Below are 21,250 nucleotides of genomic sequence, written 5' to 3'. Positions count from 1 at the left end.
CATCTGTTTATGTTCAGCTGCTTCTTTGTCTCTTTGTTACTCTGGAAACATGAGGATGTCTGTGCCCCCCCCATGATGAGATGACTCCCCAGTCAAAGTGATCATGTCAGAGTCACTATAATCTTTCTTAAAATTCTGTTTTCAAAGTTTTAAAAGGTGAAATAGTTTCATATTTCATCATGATTCATTGTTGTCAGTTATTCATCTTATATTGTTGTAATAGCTGTTTACATTGTTACATTTTTATATAAATTATATTTTTGTACATTATAACATTATATACATGTAAACAATATTTTATAGTAAGTATTGTTTTGTGTTATATTTTATGTATACTGTTTATTTTAATTTTATATTTTTGCAGTTATGTTGTTTCATCAAGGTAATTCATTCATTTATTAATTAATTTATTATAAAGCTTTAAACTTACACAGCTGTAAAACATTCAAATAAATGTTGAGCAGCATATTCCATGTTTGTCTCTTCTGCCTTCTCACCTGTGAGGAGTTATCAAGACCCAAAGTATTTCCAAATTCTCATCTGTGAAACTGTTCATAGATGAGAATTTGGAAGTCATTTTGAAGGTTCATATTGATACCAAGTGTAAATGGAAGCTGACTCCAGATAGAAGGAAAAAGTAACTTTACTCTGGGGACAAACCTCTAGATTAATAGTTGAAATTAATCTACAATAGATAATAATAATATGTTATTTATACAAATAATAAAGACTAATCTAAATACCATATAAATATAAAGAGCTCTACTGTCCATGTGATGGCAGCTGAGAGGAAAGACTTCCGGCACCGTGGTGGGATCAGCCTGGGACTGAAGGTGATCAGTCCAGACACCTCCAGGGCAGCTTTATTACTGAGGTGAGTTCTCACCCCGGCCACCTGCTGATTCAGGTCCTGTTCAGACCCAATGATGGAGCTCGCCTTCTTCATGAGTTCATTAATCCTTTTCTTGTCTGCTGTGCAACATAACTCGACAATGCTTGTAGCCAGAGAGCTGAGTGTTGGACTGTACTATCCTCACACCCCCAGGGTCCAACACTGTGAAAATAAAGCTGATTTGGTTCAAAACTGGAACGTCTGTGGGGCTACCAACAGAGACCAACATTCAAATTTCAGCTACAACGATTGTCGAGACCTTTCCATTTGCCATATCCTGGAAGTGGACGAGTTTCCCTTTCTCATCTATAAGAGGGTCAAAAGGGGACAGAGGGACTGTGGACAGACTGTGGACATGGTCTTTGTTGTGTCTGTGTTTCTCAGCCTGCTGTTCATTTAGTTTTATTTTTTATTTAAACTTCAGAAAGGAGAACAGAGTGAGACATCCTGTCAGCTGAGATACAGATCTCTGTTCCAGGAAAAGAAATCTTATCGTTCAACGTGACGTCACCGGAAAGAACTGTAATCTGATTACAATCTGTGGGAGGTCTCTACTCTGCCGGAAACCCACGAAGAAGAACAAGTCCCGCCCCCGGAAACAGAACTCTATCCGCGCGCGGGATTTAACTGAAGGAGCAGCCCGCGGTCGGTCAGTCGGTTTCCCTCCTCGCGAAGAACAAAGATCAATAATCGAAGAAAATCGTCAGTTATTGATTAAACATGGCGACTCCACCGAAGAGGCCGTGCCGAGTTCCCGCCAGTCCAGCTCTGAGCGGCAGCTTCTCCCGCAGAGAGAAGAAGATCTCCATCGAGGGAAACATCGGTGAGTTGTGAAACTGACCGGACAGGTCACCGGTGACTTCTATACCAGCCGAACAATCTGTGCTGAATGGGTTTAAACCCGTTAAAGTGTCGGCTCCCCGGTGAACACCGGGTCTCCGAAGACCGGGACTGAAGGACGGTTTGTAGTTTTAACCTCAGTCTGAGTTTAAATCGTTCGCGCCTTCACAAAGAGGGTTGGCGCCAAACCAAACAAATGATCACAGACCTGATCATCGATAATCAATAATCTGAGAAGACTGTAGTTCTCTACGGAGCAGAGCTCAGTTTAAAGACCTCCCGTTTACAGTAAAAGTACACGAGTGAGTAAAAGTACTCGTGTACTGCAGAGACTGTTTCTGTTATTAAATCAAAAACAAACATCTTTTCTCTGTTAATAGACGATCTTTGGACGTTTACTGTTTCAAAACAACAGAGACAACAACAGCAAACGGAACATACACAGATAAACAAAGACACAACATTACACTGCATGTTACTGCTGTGTGTGTGTGTGTGTGTGGTGTAATGGAGGCTGCAGTGAGAGCAGCTGTTCCTCTGTTTGTTTGTTTGTTTTTTCTCTTGGTTGTTTGTCTTTTATAAATCTGTCAGTCGATCTGCAGTGTTTTTATTTATTTTATCAGAATCACCTGTCTGTCTCACCTGTCTGCTTCCACCTGTCTGTCTCAGCTGCAGGAAAGTCGACGTTTGTGCGTCTCCTCCAGGAGGAGTCGGAGGACTGGGAGGTGATTCCTGAACCCATTGGAAAATGGTGCAACGTCCAGAACGACAGCGACGACATTTACCAGGTAAACACGCAGCACCTGAACACAACACACCTGCAGTGTTGATGTCACACAACAGAGTATGTTTACCTGTGTGTTACCTGTGTGTTACCTGTGCGTTTACCTGTGTTTACCTGTGCTTACCTGTGTGCAGGAGCTGAGTTCCTCTCAGAAGAGTGGGGGGAACCTGCTGCAGATGTTGTATGATAAACCGAGCCGCTGGTCCTACACCTTCCAGGTAATTACACCTGACTCCACCCACTCAGGTGGTGATGATGAACGGCAAGTAGAGCTGTTTCAGACCATCTACCTGTCTGTCTCACCTGTCTGTCTCCACCTGTCTGTCTGCAGAGTTATGCGTGTCTCAGCAGAGTTCGTTCTCAGCTTCAGTCTCCGTCGGCCAAACTTCAGCACGCTGAAAACCCTGTTCAGTTCTACGAACGCTCCGTCTACTCAGACAGGTAAACACACACACCTGAGACAGGTAAACAGACACACCTGAGATAGGTAATTCAGACACTTTTAAATACTACTGAATAAGTGTGTGTACAGGTACAAATTACTACAGTGACTGTGTACTTTGTGTACAGGTACGTGTTTGCATCAAACCTGTTTGAGTGTGGTAACCTGTCGGACACAGAGTGGAGTGTTTATCAGGACTGGCACACCTGGTTACTGAACCAGTTTGAACCTGAGATCGCCCTCGACGCCATCATCTACCTGAGAGCCCAGCCACAGGTACGTCTACTTATATTACCACTACTGCTACTAATACTGTTACTACTGTTACTACTACTGCTATTACTACTACTACTACTGCTGTTACTACTGTTACTACTGTTACTACTACTGCTACTAATACTGTTACTACTGTTACTACCACTACTGTTACTACTACTACTGCTACTACTGCTGTTACCACAGGCTCCTGTATATTTCTCTGTATATTACAGCGCTGTATGCAGCGGTTGCTCCACCGGGGTCGAGAGGAGGAGCAGGGGATTCCTCTGGAGTATCTAGAGCAGCTTCACTTCAAACATGAGTCGTGGCTCTACCGCAGGAACCTCAGGTAACAACAGTGTGACGTCTCTTTATGAGTCTGGAGATGTCTTCAGATTCAACCTTCAGAAACTAATCAGTTCATTTACAGTTCACAGCTTCACCTTCAGGTCATCAGAGTTTCAGACAGAGACTGTTGATTAACAGGAAATTACTCCTGACAGATATACACCTGTTCACACCTGTTCACACCTGTTTACACCTGTTCATACCTGTTTATGTGCAATCATTACAATAACAACAAACTGCCAAAGCATTAAACACATCAGTCCTTGTGTTTTTGCTCTGATGCTTCCTGACTGCATCACTGTCGAGCTCAAACAACGTTAACCCCCCACCCTCGGTTAATGTTGCTTAGGACGAAACTCTGTGCGTCCCCTGAGGGGGAGCGGACCCCAGGTTGGGAAACAGCTGAAAACATCAGGTTTCCATCAGATCTTTGCTCCGTGGTGCGTTCAGGGTCCAGCTGAGGGAAGCAGACATGTCATTACTGACCTGACTCTGTGTGTGTTCAGGTTGGACTTTGATTACCTGAATGATCTACCTGTCCTGATTCTGGACGTCGACGACGACTTTAAGAACGATCGTATCAAACAGGCAGAAATCATCGACAAGGTCTGTTTCTACTTTACTTAGTTTTTCTACTGAACTTTACTGTGTTTCTGCTCCTGAGTTTGATGTGGAGTCTGTTTCCTCCTGCAGGTCAGAGAGTTCCTCACCACGCTGTAGAGCCGTGAACCAATCACAGCTCAGGATGAGAGCAGCAGCTGCGATCTGATTGGACGATCCAGTTACACTTTGTAAATGTTTTTATTTTTGCATCGTCAGTTTAACGTCTGCTTCGTGTTTCAGTTCAGAACTCCACTGAAAAAAAAACTTTTTAGCTCCAGAGTTTTAATCTTTTTTCACTTCATGTACATTTTTATTTTTAATATTTTGTAGATATATTTTAATGTGAGAGTCAGTGAAGGCACCACGTGTTTGTGCTTATATTTATGCTTCAGTCTGGGTCAGTGAAAACACCACGATGCCTTCAGGGACCTGCAGGTTGTTTTCCTCTGAACAGTTGAATAAATGAAATCAGACTTTACTGTTTTTTACTTTTCATCATTAAACCAAACTCCATTCAAAAATCAAGCATTTTAAGACTCAGTCACATCAACGCAAAGTATTATAGTACTGTGTGTAGTACTGTTATAGTAGTACTGTGTGTAGTACTGTGTGTAGTAGTACTGTTGGTGCAGGATTCTGTCAGTTGATAAACATAAAAATATTTCCTCCTTTTTACTTTTAGTCATTTAGTCAAGAACAAGACTACAGAGAGTACTACTGTAACAGTACTTCAATTTTATTTATATAGCGCCATATCACAACAACAGTCATCTCAAGGCACTTTTCATATAGAGCAGGTCTGGACTCTTTAAAACAGGTATTTACAGAGAGAGACCCAACAAATCCACCATGAGCAGCACTAGGAGACAGTGAAGAGGAAACACTTCCTTTAAGAGGCAGAAACCTCGAGCAGAACCGGACTCAGGGTGGGCGGCCATCTGCCTCGACCGGTTGGGTTAAGAAGGAGAGAGAGAGGGGCAGAGAGGGGAGAGAATAGCGAGAGAAGAACATAGCATAACACAGGTTCCATATCAGATGTAAGATGAGGCCAGTAATACAGCAGTAGTAGTGATAGTAGTGATAATTAAAGTATTAACTGCTAACACAGCAATACAACTAATAGCAGTGTAAGTAATTTCTAATTCTAGCAGCAGGTGTTGAGTGGAGTTGTAGGAGCAGCAGGAGACTTGTCATCACAGATCAGACTCTACAGCTCCAGAGGCAGAAATACCTGCAGAAAGAGACAGAAGAGGAGACAGAGACAGAAGAGCACAATACTACAGGAAAGAGAAGATACTGAGTTAGTAAAGAGTTAGTACTACAGAAAGTACTACTATAGCAGTACTACAGAGAGTACTACTGTAGCAGTACTACAGGAAGGAGTACTGCTACAGTACAGTAATGTGTGTACTGACTGCAGTCTTTAACAGCAGGTGGCAGTGATGAGTCATTATTCAGTTTATTCTCTTGATGTCAAAATAAAAGCTCTGATAGTTTCTACAGGAAGTTCATGTTTCAGTCAGAGTTTAAAGTTTTATTTAAACCATGACTTGATAAAAACAGAATCACTGAGACGTTAAACCCCCCCCACTCCCCCCCCCCCTCACCACCACCACCACCCCCCACCACCACCTGTCAATGAAAAACTAACAGAAACCAGATCAGGTCAAAGGTCACAGGTCATTCAGACCACAGTTCAGTGGTTATCTTCATCTTCATCTTCATCAGGAAACACTTGACCTCTGACCTGAACCCTGTAGACCTGAACCCCACAAACCTGAACTTGACAGACCTGAATCCTGTAGACCTGAACCCTGTAGACCCACATACCTGACACAAACATCAAACTCATTAAACATGGACTCAGCAGGTCTGACTCAGCAGGTGACCCTTGACCTCTGTCTCAGTTGCAAGTAAATCAATCACCTGCTGACACGTTAGTGTTAGTTAAACATCTGAGAAGTGAAGTGAATGAGGAACAACCTGGGGGGGGGGGCAGAGTCTGTTGAACTGGACTGTAAAGATCCTCCTCCGTCGACCAGCTGTATCTCAGCTGCTGAGTCGTTGTCGTGACAACCGGGTTTGAACCCTGCTGAGAGAAACTCAGTGAGGAGCGAGGACACGAAAACAAAGTGAGGACACGAAAACAAACTGAGACGACAAGTCACTAAACTCTGGGCTCAGTGTGGGGGTGTGGGGGGCTGGAGGTCTGGAGAGAGCTGGAGAAGTCTTGAAAGGTTTGGAGAAGGCTGGAGAGTTTTGGAGCTTTTAAACTTTACTGTTGAGAAAACAAGTGACCTCATCAATAAAAGTGTTTCTATGACGACCAGGTGACTTCAGACCGACAGACATGAACCTGAACTCAGACCTGAGCTCACTTCTTATGGCGGTAAATCTCCATGGTAACTGATGGTGAACACCTGCTCCAGGTGAACTTCAGAGGATCAGATCAAACTACTGACCAATCAGACAACTGGAAAACTGGTGATCATCTGTGCAGGATCCTGACAGGAACAGAGTTTCCAATAAAGATCAACAGATGTTTTTATAGATCAGTGAATGGTTTGGTTCCAGTCTTTGTCCACAACAGAGCTTCTAACAAACAGAGAGAGAGTTTCTCCCACTGAATGATCACAGACTGACTGTTAGATCTTCATGGTGATTTCCTCTTCACACTGTTGAAGAGTTCTGCTGATTATTTCTACTGTTTCTATTCTGGTCATGTGATCATATTGTTCACATTCACCTTGTTAAATGTCTTATGAGGACGTGGCTGGAACTGAAACCACCTGCAGCTCTCAGCCTGACTTCTCATAGAATATTAGCTTCCTTACTCATGGTTCTGACAACGCTGCTTCAACTAACAACTCCACCTCTTTACCATGAACCATCAGGAAATCCTGGCTCACTGAACCAGCTGATAACCAGCTGATAACCAGCTGATAACCTGCTGATAACCAGGTGGTAACCAGGTGATAACCAGCGTCTGACGCTCAGTCTCTCTGTGGTTGTTTGGTTTACTGAAGCCAGATAAAGATCCTGGATCAGTTCCACCTGCTTCATAGAACAGGTGAATGAACCAAACTCTGGTATCAGTGAAAACCCTGACCCTCAGGATCAAGCTCAGTCTGATCCAGGACCTGGTCGACCTCCTGAGGGTCAGGGTAAGATCAGAGGTCAGAGGTCATTTACCTCCGTTGGACCTTTAAGGGTTAGTTTACACAGGTTAACACTGATTCTGTCTTTTTCAACCTGATCATAAAAAACATCCACAGACAACACTGATTCATTTATTGATTTATTGATCCTCAACATCAGAATGAATCTTTGGTTAGCTCAACCATTAACTGAACAGCAAATCATTATAGAGCCAAGACAAACAGGGTCAGTCATGTTACAAGGGTCTCTTGACCACTGAGAGGGAGGGAGGGAGGGAGGAGAGAGAGAGAGAGAGAGAGAGAGAGAGAGAGAGAGAGAGAGTGTTGGTGCTGACTTCTTTTTAAAGTCACTTATGTTCAGTCTGTTGCCTCCGCTCCACTTTTCTCTCTCTCTCTCTCTGTATGACCACCTCTCCGTCGATCACTCCTGCACCTGTCCAGTCGTCCGTCAGCAGCAGACTGTGAGTACGTTTCCACTGATTTACAGAGAAAATCCTCTTTTCACTCTGTTTCCTGCTGTAATCCTTTAAGAGCTCTCACCAGACTCCATTCAAATACTTCACTGTTTTACTGTAAAACTCTGAAACAACTGGAGGACGTCTGGAAGGTTTGGAGGAAGGTTTGGAAGGTTTAGAAGAAAGTTTGGAAGAAGGTTTGGAAAGTTTGGAGGAAAGTTTGGAGGAAGGTTTGGAAGGTTTAGAGGAAAGTTTGGAAGAAGGTTTGGAAGGTTTGGAGGAAGGTTTGGAGGAAAGTTTGGAGGAAGGTTTGGAGGAAGGTTTGGAAGGTTTGGAGGAAAGTTTGGAGGAAGGTTTGGAGAAAGGTTTGGAAGGTTTGGAGGAAGGTTTGGACAGCTTTGAATGTTATGACACATTGATTATGAGGCTTTCAAAAAGTCTTATTAATATTTTAATCATACATGACAATTTATAACAAGGTTTGTAAAGTACTATATGATTACATGTCAAAGTAATCAGATTACATGATAATAATAGCTATCTTCAGATTCTTTGGTGTAAACACTGACCTTCACCTGTTAGACTTTATAAACTATTTATAATGTGTTATACTGTGTTATAATGTGTTGTTAGATGTTTTGTTATAATGTGTTATAGGATTGGGGATTGACCATAACTCTGAGGGTTATTTTCCTAAAATGTAATCCAAACATAAAATAGTTTTATTCTGCTGTTTTCAGGTTCTTCTGATGGAACTGAAGCTCAAACCGTGAAGACACAAGACATCTGTTATTATTGTCATTATTATTATTATTATTATTGTTATTATTATTAATGAACAGCTGGACTGTGACATTTGAGGACAAAATATTTTAAAAGTAAAAATATAAAAATCAGGCAGAGATGGGATTCGCCGACCTGCTGGACGAGGTGAGTTTACTGTTGATGTAATCTGATTACTGTATCGTGTAATCTGATTACTATGATGTGTGTGATGCAGGTGTGTAACATGTCCCCCCCCCCCGTTGCCATGGTGAGGTGGGTGGTTTCGGCAGGTACCAGTGGATCCATGTGACTCTGATCAGTTTACCTGGTTTGTTGATGGCGAGTCAGAACCTGCTCAACAACTTTGTCTCAGGAATCCCTGCCCACCACTGCCGCCTGCCGGCCAATCACAGCCTCTACAACCTGTCGCTCTACCAGGTAACCCGTCTCACCCCGAGGTTGCCTGACGGGTGTGATTTGTCGGCTTGATAGATGAATATGATTGGTTGTTTCAGGTGGATGAGAAGCAGCTGCTGAAAGCGTTCATCCCTCTGGACTCTTCAGGAAATAGACTGCACCGCTGCAGGAGGTAACACGTCCTCTCCCCTGTCGCATCAATGATTAAACTCCCTGTGATATCACTTCCTGTCCCACCTGTTGGCAGGTATGTGGAGCCTCAGTGGCAGCTGTTAGCCGCTAACAGCTCAGCTAACGTTAGCCAGCTACAGACTGAAGACTGTGCGGATGGATGGACGTTCGACCGCTCTGAGTTCCTCGCCACCACCGTCTCAGAGGTAACGAGATGAGGTTCATGAATATGAGGTCATGGCCATTAACAGGAAGTTGTACTGATTAGATTTACTCTCTCTACCTGTCTGTCTGAATCTGTCTCTCAGTGGGATCTGGTCTGTTCCCTGCGCCCTTTGAAGCAGATGATCCAGACCATCTATATGGGTGGAGTTTTAACAGGTGCCATCATCTATGGCGGCCTGTCAGACAGGTGAGCTTCACCTGTGTAAAGAACAAACATTCATATAAATGTTGTGAAGCTCTGATTTGTCTCCTCTGTCCTTCACACCTGTCTAACCTGTCAGAACGTGTCTCTGTTTCTCAGGTTCGGGAGGCGGTCCGTCCTGATCTGGTCATACCTGCAGCTAGGTGTGCTGGGCTGTAGCTCCGCCCTCTCTCCTTCATACTCCACCTACTGCATCTTCAGGTTTCTGAGTGGTATGGCAGTGTCCGGAGTCATCCTCAACGGAGTCTCACTAAGTACCTGTCTATCTCTGTACCTGTCCATCTCTGTACCTGTCCATCTCTGTACCTGTCTGTCTGTCTTTAACTGCAGGTGTAATCTCGGTTATTTCTATTGGAAACAAACTGCTAATGTGTCCTCAGAGGATCAACCTGTCTGTCTACCTATTTGTCTGTCTACCTGTCCTCAGAGGTGGAGTGGATCCCGACCAAAGCCAGGACGTTAGTGGGCACGCTCACCTCTTTCTTCTTCACCTTTGGTCAGATGATCCTGGCGGGGCTTGCCTATTGGCTGAGAGACTGGAGGAAGCTGCAGGTGGTCGTCTGTGCTCCTCAGTTCCTGTTCTTTGCCTATAGCTGGTCAGTGTCTGCTCTCTAATTGGTCAGGTGGTTCTGATCTGTCTGCTCTCTGATTGGTCAGGTGGTTCTGATCTGTCTGCTCTCTGATTGGTCAGGTGGTACTCAGAGTCCGCCCGTTGGTTGGTTCTCAACCGTCGGTCTGAGGATGCATTAAAGAGTCTTCACCGAGTAGCTCGAATCAACGGGAAACCAGAAATGATTGACAAGTTAACGCTGGAGGTAACCTGTCTGTCTGACTTTCTGTCCTTCTGACTTCCTGTCTGTAAAGATGTGTGTTGTCCAATCAGCAGCTGAGCTCAGTACCATGTGACCTGCAGGTGCTCCACTCTCACATGAATAAGGAGATGGAGTCGAGTCGTTCATCGTTCACAGCGTACGATCTGCTGAGGACCAGAGGGATGAGACGCATCTCCATCTGTCTCATCGCTGTTTGGTCAGAAAATACACCTGCTTTACCTGAGTCACCTTTTACCTGTGTTCACACACCTTTACCTGTGTTCACTCACCTTTATTTATCTGTTTATTCTTTTATTCTGATTATTATTTTTTATTTTTCCAGAGTGATAACCCAATATCTTCAGTCTACCTGTTGACCTGTGTGCCCATCTGTCTACTTGTCCACCTTCCTACCTGTCCACCTCTCTGTCTACCTGTTGACAGGTTCTCCACCAGTTTTGCATACTATGGTTTGGCGATGGACCTGCAGAAGTTTGGGGTGAGTCACCTGATTAGCATCAATGCTACATGCTAGAACAGCCTCTGTCAACTTCCTGTTCACCTCGCTCACTTGATACCTGAGGTTCAGGTATCTGAGGGGGTTAACAAACAGAGGTTACCATGGTTACTCCCTTGTTGAAGTTGTGTTCATTTTGTTTAAATCCTTTTTCTCCTATTGGTTGTTGGTTGTTCCAGGTGAGTATCTACCTGATGCAGATCATCTTTGGAGCTGTAGATTTTCCTGCCAAACTGTTTGCACTGGGCATGCTCAGTTACCTTGGGAGGCGGGTCTCTCAGGCCACCTGTCTCTTCCTGTCGGCCCTCATCATCTTCGCCAACATCTTTGTCCCCACAGGTGAGAAGGACACTCAAATACCTGGTTGAACCTGGTTCTGATTCTGAGCCTGGTTCTGATTCTGAAGCTGGTTCTGATTCTGGTCCCCCCTCCTCAGACATGCAGACCATCAGGACCACATTGGCGTGTCTTGGTAAAGGTTTCACCTCTGCGTCCTTCACCACCGTCTACCTGTACACCGGAGAGCTCTACCCCACCGTCATCAGGTGAGACCTCAGGTACTCTGCCCTCGAGCAAGGCAGGTCAGAGGGCAGTGAACCAGCACCATCAGCTGATACTGAAGGCTGCTGGTTCAAATCCTGACAGGTACAGACCAACAGAAAGGCAGGTGATTGATCTGTGAGTGTATTGATTACATGATGTGTGTTACATGTGTGTGTGTGTGTGTGTGTGTGTTCAGACAGACGGGAATGGGCTTTGTCTCCACGATGGCGAGAGTTGGCAGCATGGCGGCACCCGCTGTCCTCATCCTGGATGAGGTGACATCACTGATACTAATTTTATTAACTCAGAATTATGTGAACACAACGACACACTGAGAGCAGGTTCAGTTAAACCTGAGTGCAAAACACAAAGACAAGATCTACAGCCTGAATCTGTCAGATTATATATTTCTTTAATGAATATAAAAATGAATGACGTTGTTAAATAAGATTAAAAAATTAATAAATCAGTCATGTGAATATAACATCACATCGTCAGCATAAACACTGATGTTATAACATCATTTATAACCTGATATCATCAGATATATATAACAGTGAGTCAACACTAAGCTCAGAGAGGACGAATCACTGACAGTGTTGATGGACTACATTTCCCAGGTACTCCCTGCTCTGCCTAGTATAGTGTACGGGGGCGCGGCCGTGTTGGCTGGATGCTTCGCCTGCTTCCTGCCGGAGACGCTGAATGTCCCGCTGCCTGACACCATTGAGGACGTAGAGGAGAAATGGTGAGCTAATGGCTAACAGTTAGCTTCATTAGCAGCATTAACTAGCTTTAGCTTTATTAACATTCCAGCAACAAATCACAGAGCTGAATGATGCTAATACTAAAAAGTCGTTAAGCTAGTTTCTCTACCAGACTTATTTATCACCAAACTGATCAACAGCTGATCAATACCTGATAACTCTTCTGTTTTGTACAGGTCTGGAATTAGCCCCGCCCCCCGACAGAAAGAGGAAGTGACTTTACAGGGGGGCGTGGTCTCCAGTGATGACGCCATGTCAAAGGAGGTCATGGCTTTAAAAGAGCTGAAGGAAACAGAAGGGACCGGCCTTAATGCCCTTTGACCAATTAGACACTGCCACATCACAGCGTCAGAGCCAATAGGAAAATAAAGAATTCTGATTTCCTGATACTGAGCAGGTTCATGTTCTGACACCAATCTGAATTATTTACACTTTCTGGCCATTCAGTTCTCTGAATACTACATTACCGATGAGCCTCAGCTGCACCGTCACCATGGTTACTGAATTCATCCACAGCTGATTAAGAACTTAAAACTGAATTCATTTAAGCTGCAGATTGTTTTTAGATATTTAGCTTCAGTCCTGATTTTAATCAATAAAATGATCAAAGAACTTTTTAACATTTCATTTCAGCTGCAATGTTGAATTTTCAATGAAACTTTTGTGAGAAGATGCACATTTTTAATGAGTCCAATAAAACCACAGCATCACAGCTTCATAAAAAACACAGTGAATCAGATGTGAGAGAAGAAGAAGAGCAGAGTGAAGAGAGATGAAATGAAACTGACGACAGAAACACTTTAAACACCTCACATCACATCAACAGTCCACAGACTAACGTTAAAGGAAACCGTGTCTGATTCACTACGTTTCCCATGAGCCTCAGTTGCTGCAGTCCACCTCAGTGATCAGAAATCAGATGATACTGAAACATTTGATATATTTAAAACTAAGAAAGTCAAATGATCAATTATTGATTGATTGATCAGATCACAGCTCTCAAAACAGAGTGAATAATGTCTGAAACATGTTTGACTGTTAATACTGATCAATCAGTAATCAATAATGAAGGCCAATGTTACAGTAATAAAAGTGTGTTGATATAATTTAGTGACAGAGTGAAGCAGAGGTCAGAGGTCAGAGCAGATTTAAAGACAAAACACAGACAAGGTTTGAGTTTGAATTTTAAATGTTTTTTAATTGAAACAACAACAACATGGATGTGAACAGTTTCTGAGTCTGAGCTTCATCAGAATGTCTCTGATTGATCTTTATCAATCAAAGTGAAAGATTCACACAGCAACTTCTGTGTTTCCTCCTCAGCTTTCTGTTACTGTATTATTTTATTAGATTTATTCACACGTAATCAGTATTTAATCAGATCTATACAGTTTGATATTTTCATCTATAGAAATGTTATACTTTATAAGATGATCATCATGGATCCACTGCTGCTCCATAAATGACTAGAAAACAGACATACTTCAGTAAAAGTGCCTCAGAAATTGTACTTAAGTACTTTGGTAAATGTACTTAGTTACTTTCCATTTGATGCTTTAGGTCTCAGTTACATTGTTGATGTGGATCAGGACTAAACGAGGCCTCGTTCTGACCAAAGTCTGGTTTGTTTTAATTGTTTTTATCTCATTTAATTTCTCTGATTTACTCTTTAAGTTTGTTTTGAAAGGTTTTTATAAATAAAGTTGATTGATTATTAATCAGTGTTTGGTTGATACTCTGATTGGCTGATGGAGATTAATCTGTTTGTATAAATATATGACACTATCTATCCCGCAGGGCTAGATAGGGTTATCACTCGATAATTGATCCATAAACTTCCTATAAATATTCACCTGGCAGTTTATTAATCTGTGGACACAGGATGATCCCAGAGGGACACACGGTTTCTGAGGGATATTTTTTTAATCCTACATTTCTTTATCTGATGTGTTTTGTGATTTCTGTCTGATTGGTTGATTGATTTGATCATTTCTATTGATTGTTCGGGTCAGCTTTTGATACTCGGACAATATTTAATTTTATATAGATCTAATTTTGTTTGACAATAAAAAAAACACAGAATATCTTCAGAATCATAGTTTAATGTTTTATGTTGAACTTCCCACTGTCGTGTGGTTTGGGTATTGATCAGATATTGGTTTGCTGTGATCAGGATGTGATTTTTTTCATGTATCAGTTCAGTGTTGTTGATGAAGATTAAATATTGTTTTAATTTAATATTGATTGATGTCGTCTTTCTTCGTGGTTGATCATATAGTGATTGATCAGCTATTTATTTATCTTTACTCCTGATGTTTTTGTTTCTTGTAAAGGTAAACGCCCCCTGGCGGCGGCTTAACGCCTCAAAAACGCTGACAGAATCAGCCAATCAGAGAAGACGCTCTAGCGCTTTTCCTTTGATTGACGGGGACCCCGGCCAATGGCAGTGCGCCTGCGCAGCTGGCAGTGTGGTGGGAGGGCGGAGCGAGGCGCTGCTCGGCAGCACAGCGGAAGAAAATGGCGGCCGTGGCTGCAGAGCCAGGAGCTGCGGCGGTTCCAACAACATCAACCGCGGCGACGGACGACGAGGGATCGCCAGAACCGGGCCCGGGCTGCTCGGGACTCCCAGGAGCCCCGCTGGAGTCCGACGGGTCGCAGGAGTCTGGCCCGGCCGTGGAAGCTGGTCGTCCCCCGGGTGGAGGATGGTGGTGACGGGGAGGAGCGCCGCCATGTCAGGCCGGAGATGGAGCCCGCGGCGGGAAAAGCTCTCTGTGAAAACATTGTTGCCGACGAGCTGATCAGTAACTTCCAGGTGGACCGGATCAGCATGGACCGGTTCTCCCCCGGACTACCAGGTGATCCAGAGGGCGGCGGGAATGTGTCGGTGCAGGCGGTGTACCGCAGCATCCTGCCGGACCCGCAGCCCTCCGCCGTCTTCCTGCACTCCTTCCCGGCTCCGCCGCCCGTCACCGAGGCCGGTCTGTCTCTGGCCGAACCAGCGGAACCGACCACCAACGTGACGACGGACCGGGCCGAGACGGCGGGTCGAGACAGGGGATACACGGTTCTGGTTCAACCGGAGCTGAGGCCCGGGCCCGCGGAGGACGCCATGTTGGACGGTAACGCAGACCGGCTGTCGCTCCCGGTCAGCCTGGACGGCCCGGACCCGGACACCGGGTACGGTAAAAACTCAGCGGGGGCTGAGGACCAGGCGAGCCGCGGCCTGCGGGACTCGTCTCCGCCCTGCCGGTCCCCCAAGAGGCGGCTGATGACGGACACCGTGAAGCACGAGAAAACCGCAGCTGAGGACTCCTCCCGGCCCGAACCCGGACCCGAACCCGGTGTCGGTGCTCCCCCGCTCGCCGCCTTCCAGGATCTGAGCCCCGGGTCTGAGGTCCGGGTCTCCCTGGACCACGTCATCGATGACGCGCTGGTGGTGTCCTTCCGGCTGGGGGAGAAGGTTTTCTCCGGGGTGCTGATGGACGTTTCTAAAAGGTAAAACTTTATTTATAAACAGGTTTTTATCAACGGAAGTGTTTAATGTAAAAAAATATGACGTGAACTGATCCAGAAACAAACCTGTCTGACAGGTAATCAGTCAGGCCCAGCTAATCAATAAATGCGATGAACAATGTCAGTGATTAATAGTCAGATTAATCAAATATCTATTACTTTAGAAAACACATGATCTGTTTATCATTAGTTTAATTTACAGGTGATTTTCTTCATTAACTGTTAAACGTTTGTGAGTCACAGTCGAACTTCACCTGCTCCTCAGGTGTTTCCATAGAGAGAGCATCACCTGAAGTAGAAGAAGCTTAATCAGACCAGCAGGAGAGTAGAGAAATGCAGTAAAGTACAGTAACAGAACACAGTACAGTAGATGATCACAGTAGAGTATGGTAAAATGCATTAGAGTATATTAAAGAAATGCAGAAGAGTATGGGAAATAAACACAATAGAGTACAGAACATAAAAGCAGGTAAGTACAGTTAACAAATACAGTAAAGGAACAAAGTAGAATTCAATAAAGAAACACAGTAGAAAAACATAACCTGAACCCTTATATCTGAGTAGAGACGCTGCTGTGAACTAAAGTTTCTCTGAAAATGAAAACTGGTTCCTTCAATCAAAACTTTTTGGGTCCTCTAACGATTAAAACATGAGAATAACCAGTCATCAGGTTTAGATCCAGTCATCAGGTTTAGATCCAGTCCACAGGTTTAGAACCAGTCCACAGGTTTAGAACTAACTTCAGGCCCAGTTGATGGTTTTAGTTCTAACTTCAGGTCCAGTCCACGGGTTTAGTTCTAACTTCAGGTCTAGTCCATGGTTTTAATGGACATGGTTTTTTCTCATCTCAGGGCTGGTCAGCTGTGTCGAAGTCTCTATGGTTTTCATTGTGCCTCTGTTTCCAGGTTCGGACCGTACGGGATTCCCATCACAGTGTTTCCAAGACGGGATGATCGGAGTCGGCCTCAGATGTCTCTACAGTCAGAGCCCGTTACCAACGATGACCCGTCTACCAAACAGGAAGAGGTCACCGTCAGTCCCCCACCTCCTCTTCCTCCTCACCCCTGGACCTCCAAACCACCACCGCTGTTCCAGGAAGGGGCGCCATATCCCCCTCCTCTGTTCATCAGGGACACCTACAACCAGGCCTTACCTCAGCCACCGCCACGCAAGATCAAACGGCCAAAGCGGCGCTATCGCTGTGAGGAACCAACCTCCATCATGAATGCCATCAAGCTCCGCCCTCGCCAGGTGCTCTGTGACAAGTGCAAAGGTGTGGTGGCTTCAGGTGGGCATAGGGAGGCACGGCGGGGCCCGGTGGATCTGAGGGGCGAGGAGGCATCTCGGCGGCGGAGGCCAGCTGAAGGGCCGATCTCCTCTGAGGTCAAACGACTGAGGGGCGACGACAAGGGAGGACGACCTGCCACCGACAGACGGTCATCATCAGGGATCTGTGTGTCATCTTCTTCATCATCTTCCTCCCGCCGTGTTCTAAGGGGCGTGGCTTCATCTTCATCATCGTCAGCGTCATCCTCATCAAGTCGCATGCGTCTGAAGCTGAACTCTAAGAAGGGTCTGGCCAAAGGTTCTGCCGGCGATCGCTCCAAAGCGCGGCAGGTTCTCAAGAAGCTGGCAAGGAGCTCGCAACCGCAGCCTCATCGACGGCCGAAAGACCAGAGCCAGAGTCAGACCCAGAGCCAGGACCACACCAAGGCTGTGACCCGAGCTGCTGCCTTGCAGAACCACAACCAGAAGGTCCACTTCACCCGTCGCCTGCAGCATCTCACAGGCGCCGCCGTCACTTCGAGCTCCCACACGGCGCTGCCGCCCAGAATGCGCCTCAAACCCCAAAGGTATCGTACCGATGACAGCCAGGCATCCTCCTCCTCCCCGCCCAAACAGAGCGCTCGCTCATCACCTCCCAAACCCGCTTTAAGCCCCGCCCCCATACACGACTCGGTCCCGCCCACTGCCCCACCACCTCTCTCAACCACAGATTCTCCCCCAGCACCTCCCCCCTTCTCTTGTGCAGTCAGTGTTTCCATGGAGACACAGGAGGTCCGCCCTGCGGTAGAGGAGGAGACGTGTCAGGGAGGGGGAGGAGATGAGGGGCAGGTAGTGGAGCCTCCTCCCCCTCCATCCTCCTCTGCTTCCTCCCTGGACTCGTCCCACTCAGAGTGCAGCTCCACAGAGACCTTTGACCCTTCTCCTCCTGGAGACCCGCCCTGCTTCTCCTCTCCCCCTGCCCCTGCTCCTCCTCCGTCCTCCCCTTCAGGGCCTCAGTGCCCCCCGTCTTCCTCCCTCGTCACTCCTCCTCCCAGAGCAGACAGTGAGGAGACGCAGGCCGGCGGTGAGGAGGAAGAGGAGGAGGGAGGTGAACTGAAGCGGCGCCGTAAGTCTTCCACATCCTCCTCCTCCTCCTCCTCCTCCTCGTCTTCCTCCGTCTTCTCCAAGTCGGTGTCCAAGTGTTCGCTCCCCGACGGTCGGACCGTGTGCGTTGGCGACATCGTCTGGGCTAAGATCTATGGTTTTCCTTGGTGGCCGGCTCGTGTGCTCGGCATTACGGTGGCGCGGCGCGGCGACACAGGGCTGGCAGTCCGGCAGGAGGCGCGAGTCTCCTGGTTTGGCTCCCCCACCACTTCCTTCCTGCCATTAGCCCAGCTGTCACCCTTCCTGGAGACCTTCCAGTCTCGCTTTGACAGAAAGAGGAAGGGACCGTACCGCCGTGCCATCGCTGAGGCCGCCAGCGCTGCCAAACAGCTAACGCCTGAAGTCCGAGCGCTGCTCACGCAGTTTGAAACGTAGCATCTGCTACTGTTAACACATACCCCCACCCCCCGCCCCTCCCACCCCCACTGCCCTGTCCTGCCCCCCCCAGGTAGTGGGAGGAGCTTGTCCCCACCCCCTTCCTGGACAGATTCTTGTCTGTCTGACAGAGACTGACGCAGACGGACGGACGATGTTTCTGTTTCTGTTCTTCCTGTTTAGAGGAGGGGGCGGAGCTTCTGGGTTACCAGTCAGTGTTCAAGGGTGGGGTCATGGTTTACCTCTGCAGGCTCCTCCCCCTGTGTTCGCAGGTGTCAGGTGTCCGTCAGCAGCAGCATTTTCACTCGCAATCGAGTCACAGCGTCGTCTATGGGTTGTTAAAGGGACAGTCCACCAAATTTACACGTCATCAGTGAACAAGAAAATACCCCTGCTCATGTCACAGTGAGGTCATCAGTCTGCAGTTCACCAGGCAGGCAGACACGATGCAGGTGCATTATGGGAAATGTAGAATCCAGTATTTCCGGAGCTAAAGCTAGGAGTTTGATTGGTTTGTTGATGAAAATGAAATCACTGCAGAACACGGTGTGACGAACGCAGCCTGCTGATTGGCTGATAGACAATGACATCACAGCGTCTCACATCAACAATCAGAAAGCAACAGAAGTGAATCAATAATGTAAAATAAACACTAAGCTAACAGTCTCAGCTAGCCTCTGCTATACTGGACACAGAGATTATTGATTGATAATCGATTGATTTAATTGATCAAAACGTCAACATCAAAACATTTCTTTCTGCTGTTCATGAGTTTTGGTTTGATAATGGTTCAGTCCAGTCCGATGGCAGTGTGAAACGCTGATGTCACTTCCTGTTTTGAGGCGCTAGCTCTGACTGAAAACCTTTATTTTTAAAGACGCTTCGTTCTGTTCAAAGATATCGATATAAAAAACTGTGAATCACAAAGTGTTGTTCAAACTGAGGCCGGAGGTCCCAAACAGAGTCAGAGTGGTCTGGACTGGTTTTTAGTCCTGCACCAGATCAGGTCCAGATTTTTTGGAGGTTTTAATCAGAGTTTTCAGACCAGGATCCTGGAACATTCCTGAATTCATCAGAGTGTTTATGTTTGATCAGTCATACTCTGATCACTAATCAAACGTATTGATCCTCAGTTTACCCGTCGCCCCTCAGGGTGTTTCTGCTGCTGTCTGACCGTGCCATTTATTTAAGACTTTTAATTTGAAGGTCAGAGATGTTTTATGGAGACGACGTCTCACTCGCTCTGTGTGTTCGACCCCCAAGCCTCAGTTTATCGACAGACAGACGGACAGGTAGGACAGGTTGGACAGGTAGGACACACTGACTGTTAGACAGGAAAGCTGCTCTGCTCTTTGATGATGATGATGAAGGTGGATTTTCCCTCTCTGCTGTTTGTAGTTGCAGCTGTCAGACTCTTTACCGTCTGTTTGCAGATCAGAGATTCTGAACTAAAACCTGTTTGGACAATGAAACGGAAACAGACTAAAACCAGAATCCGTCTGAGAGTCGACCTGTGTACATGTTTTTTTTCTGATGTTCTATTAATAAACTGTCAAACTTCTCTTTGAAGCGTCGTCGTCATTTGAACTCTTCTTCCTCTGTGGTGGTTTTACTGTAGGAGTGACGGCGGTGCCTTGCTCAGCGGCACACTGGCAGCAGACGTCGCACTCAGATTTTCTCACCTGCAAACAGATGTTTGGTAAATGGGTCTCCAGAGCTGATTTTACCGAAAATTTCAGCAACAATAAAACAGATATTTTTCAGACACGTCAGTGGATTAAATCAAACTGAAACTGAAATAATAAAATGAGTCATCAGACGAGTTCACAGGTTTTCATCCATCATTCACTTGTTGCTGACTTTAGGTAAAAACACCTCTGAGTGGGAAAATACCAGCAGGTATGATACCGTCTGGTACTGGCTAAATGCTGGACGATATCTTTCGGTACTGGCTAAATGCTGGACAATATCTTTCGGTACTGGCTAAATGCTGGATGATATTGTCAGATAAAGGCTAGATTATCAGGAAATCCTCAAAAGTACTGTCTAAATACTGCGAAGCAATGTAATCTGGTACTGGCTAAATGCTGGGCTTAGTTCATTTGAGTTGGCACCTTGTCTGGGTGATCCTCACCCTCGGGGGGAGGTCTGTGCTCATAAAACATCTCTGACAGATTTCATTTTGACAGTGACAGGAAGTTGAGTTAAAGGTGAGTTTCAGAGTAAAAGGAGGGCAGAGCTTTATTTGTGCTGCACATTTCAAACAGTTCAGATAAAAATAATAAAAACATTAAGTCTCATAAAAAGAATAGAAACAGGAGGTGAAGTTCAGGGAAGGTGAAAATGGTTCTGGTGAAAACATCTCTTCATAAAGTCCAGAGACAGAATCCACAGTTCTGGTTCTGGTGTGAACAGGGTCAGAGGTCAGAGGTCACTGAAACGAGGTCTTCTTCACAGATCTGTGGATGTGACAGAAAAACTTGTCACGTGAACTTGTTGTTTAAGGGTTTAGGGTCAAAGGTCGTCCTTTAACATTCACCTGTGTGGCAGGTGAGGGTCTGACTCACCTGAGTTGGATCATGTAAAGTCTGGACTGAACCATCAGGAGGTCTGACACCTGAGGACTGTACCATGATGGGGTATTAATCTGATGATGATTGATCATGTGACCAACCTGCTGTTGACATCATCAATGACACCTGTCTCTCTCTCTGCAGTACGACTCTGAAGAGC

General features: G+C 45.7%; 3 protein-coding genes and 1 long non-coding RNA gene across 6 annotated transcripts; 3 read left to right on the top strand and 1 right to left on the bottom strand.

Moving 5' to 3' along the window:
* Positions 1 to 1,486: 1,486 nt before the first annotated feature.
* LOC108873608 (deoxycytidine kinase 2) lies at positions 1,487 to 4,645 on the top strand. Its single transcript, XM_018661899.2, has 8 exons — positions 1,487 to 1,715; positions 2,402 to 2,520; positions 2,651 to 2,734; positions 2,848 to 2,957; positions 3,087 to 3,234; positions 3,450 to 3,565; positions 4,071 to 4,170; positions 4,258 to 4,645. The coding sequence occupies exons 1-8, from the start codon at positions 1,613 to 1,615 to the stop codon at positions 4,282 to 4,284; spliced, it is 807 nt and encodes a 268-aa protein (XP_018517415.1). The 5' UTR covers positions 1,487 to 1,612; the 3' UTR covers positions 4,285 to 4,645.
* A 3,030-nt stretch (positions 4,646 to 7,675) lies between these two features.
* On the top strand, positions 7,676 to 12,811 carry oatx (organic anion transporter X). Of its 3 annotated transcripts, none has more exons than XM_018661957.2 (16): positions 7,676 to 7,786; positions 8,521 to 8,710; positions 8,819 to 8,983; positions 9,061 to 9,134; positions 9,210 to 9,339; positions 9,442 to 9,545; positions 9,660 to 9,814; positions 9,988 to 10,156; positions 10,252 to 10,375; positions 10,474 to 10,589; positions 10,817 to 10,871; positions 11,069 to 11,228; positions 11,326 to 11,434; positions 11,629 to 11,707; positions 12,053 to 12,180; positions 12,376 to 12,811. In XM_018661957.2, exons 2-16 carry the CDS (start codon positions 8,684 to 8,686, stop codon positions 12,518 to 12,520), a joined length of 1,740 nt encoding a protein of 579 aa, XP_018517473.1. In that variant the 5' UTR covers positions 7,676 to 7,786; positions 8,521 to 8,683; the 3' UTR covers positions 12,521 to 12,811. The 3 variants fall into 3 exon arrangements, with proteins under 3 accessions (XP_018517473.1, XP_018517474.1, XP_050924589.1); XM_018661958.2 differs by having other exon boundaries at positions 7,682 to 7,790; XM_051068632.1 differs by lacking the exon at positions 11,069 to 11,228 and having other exon boundaries at positions 7,682 to 7,790; positions 11,229 to 11,434.
* On the top strand, positions 12,570 to 20,078 carry pwwp2a (PWWP domain containing 2A). Its single transcript, XM_018661956.2, has 2 exons — positions 12,570 to 15,694; positions 16,618 to 20,078. Exons 1-2 carry the CDS (start codon positions 14,640 to 14,642, stop codon positions 18,515 to 18,517), a joined length of 2,955 nt encoding a protein of 984 aa, XP_018517472.1. The 5' UTR covers positions 12,570 to 14,639; the 3' UTR covers positions 18,518 to 20,078.
* A 654-nt stretch (positions 20,079 to 20,732) lies between these two features.
* On the bottom strand, positions 20,733 to 21,228 carry LOC127140835 (uncharacterized). Its single transcript, XR_007811322.1, has 2 exons — positions 21,085 to 21,228; positions 20,733 to 20,976 (listed from the first exon to the last, which is right to left on the bottom strand). It is a non-coding gene; the product is annotated as an uncharacterized LOC127140835 (long non-coding RNA).
* Between the last annotated feature and the right edge of the window lie 22 nt (positions 21,229 to 21,250).

This window comes from Lates calcarifer, unplaced genomic scaffold, assembly GCF_001640805.2.
Source record: "Lates calcarifer isolate ASB-BC8 unplaced genomic scaffold, TLL_Latcal_v3 _unitig_5086_quiver_549, whole genome shotgun sequence".
NCBI lineage: Eukaryota > Metazoa > Chordata > Actinopteri > Centropomidae > Lates > Lates calcarifer.
The sequence above is the reverse complement of the archived record's forward strand: the minus strand, read 5'-3'. Positions and strand labels throughout refer to the sequence as shown.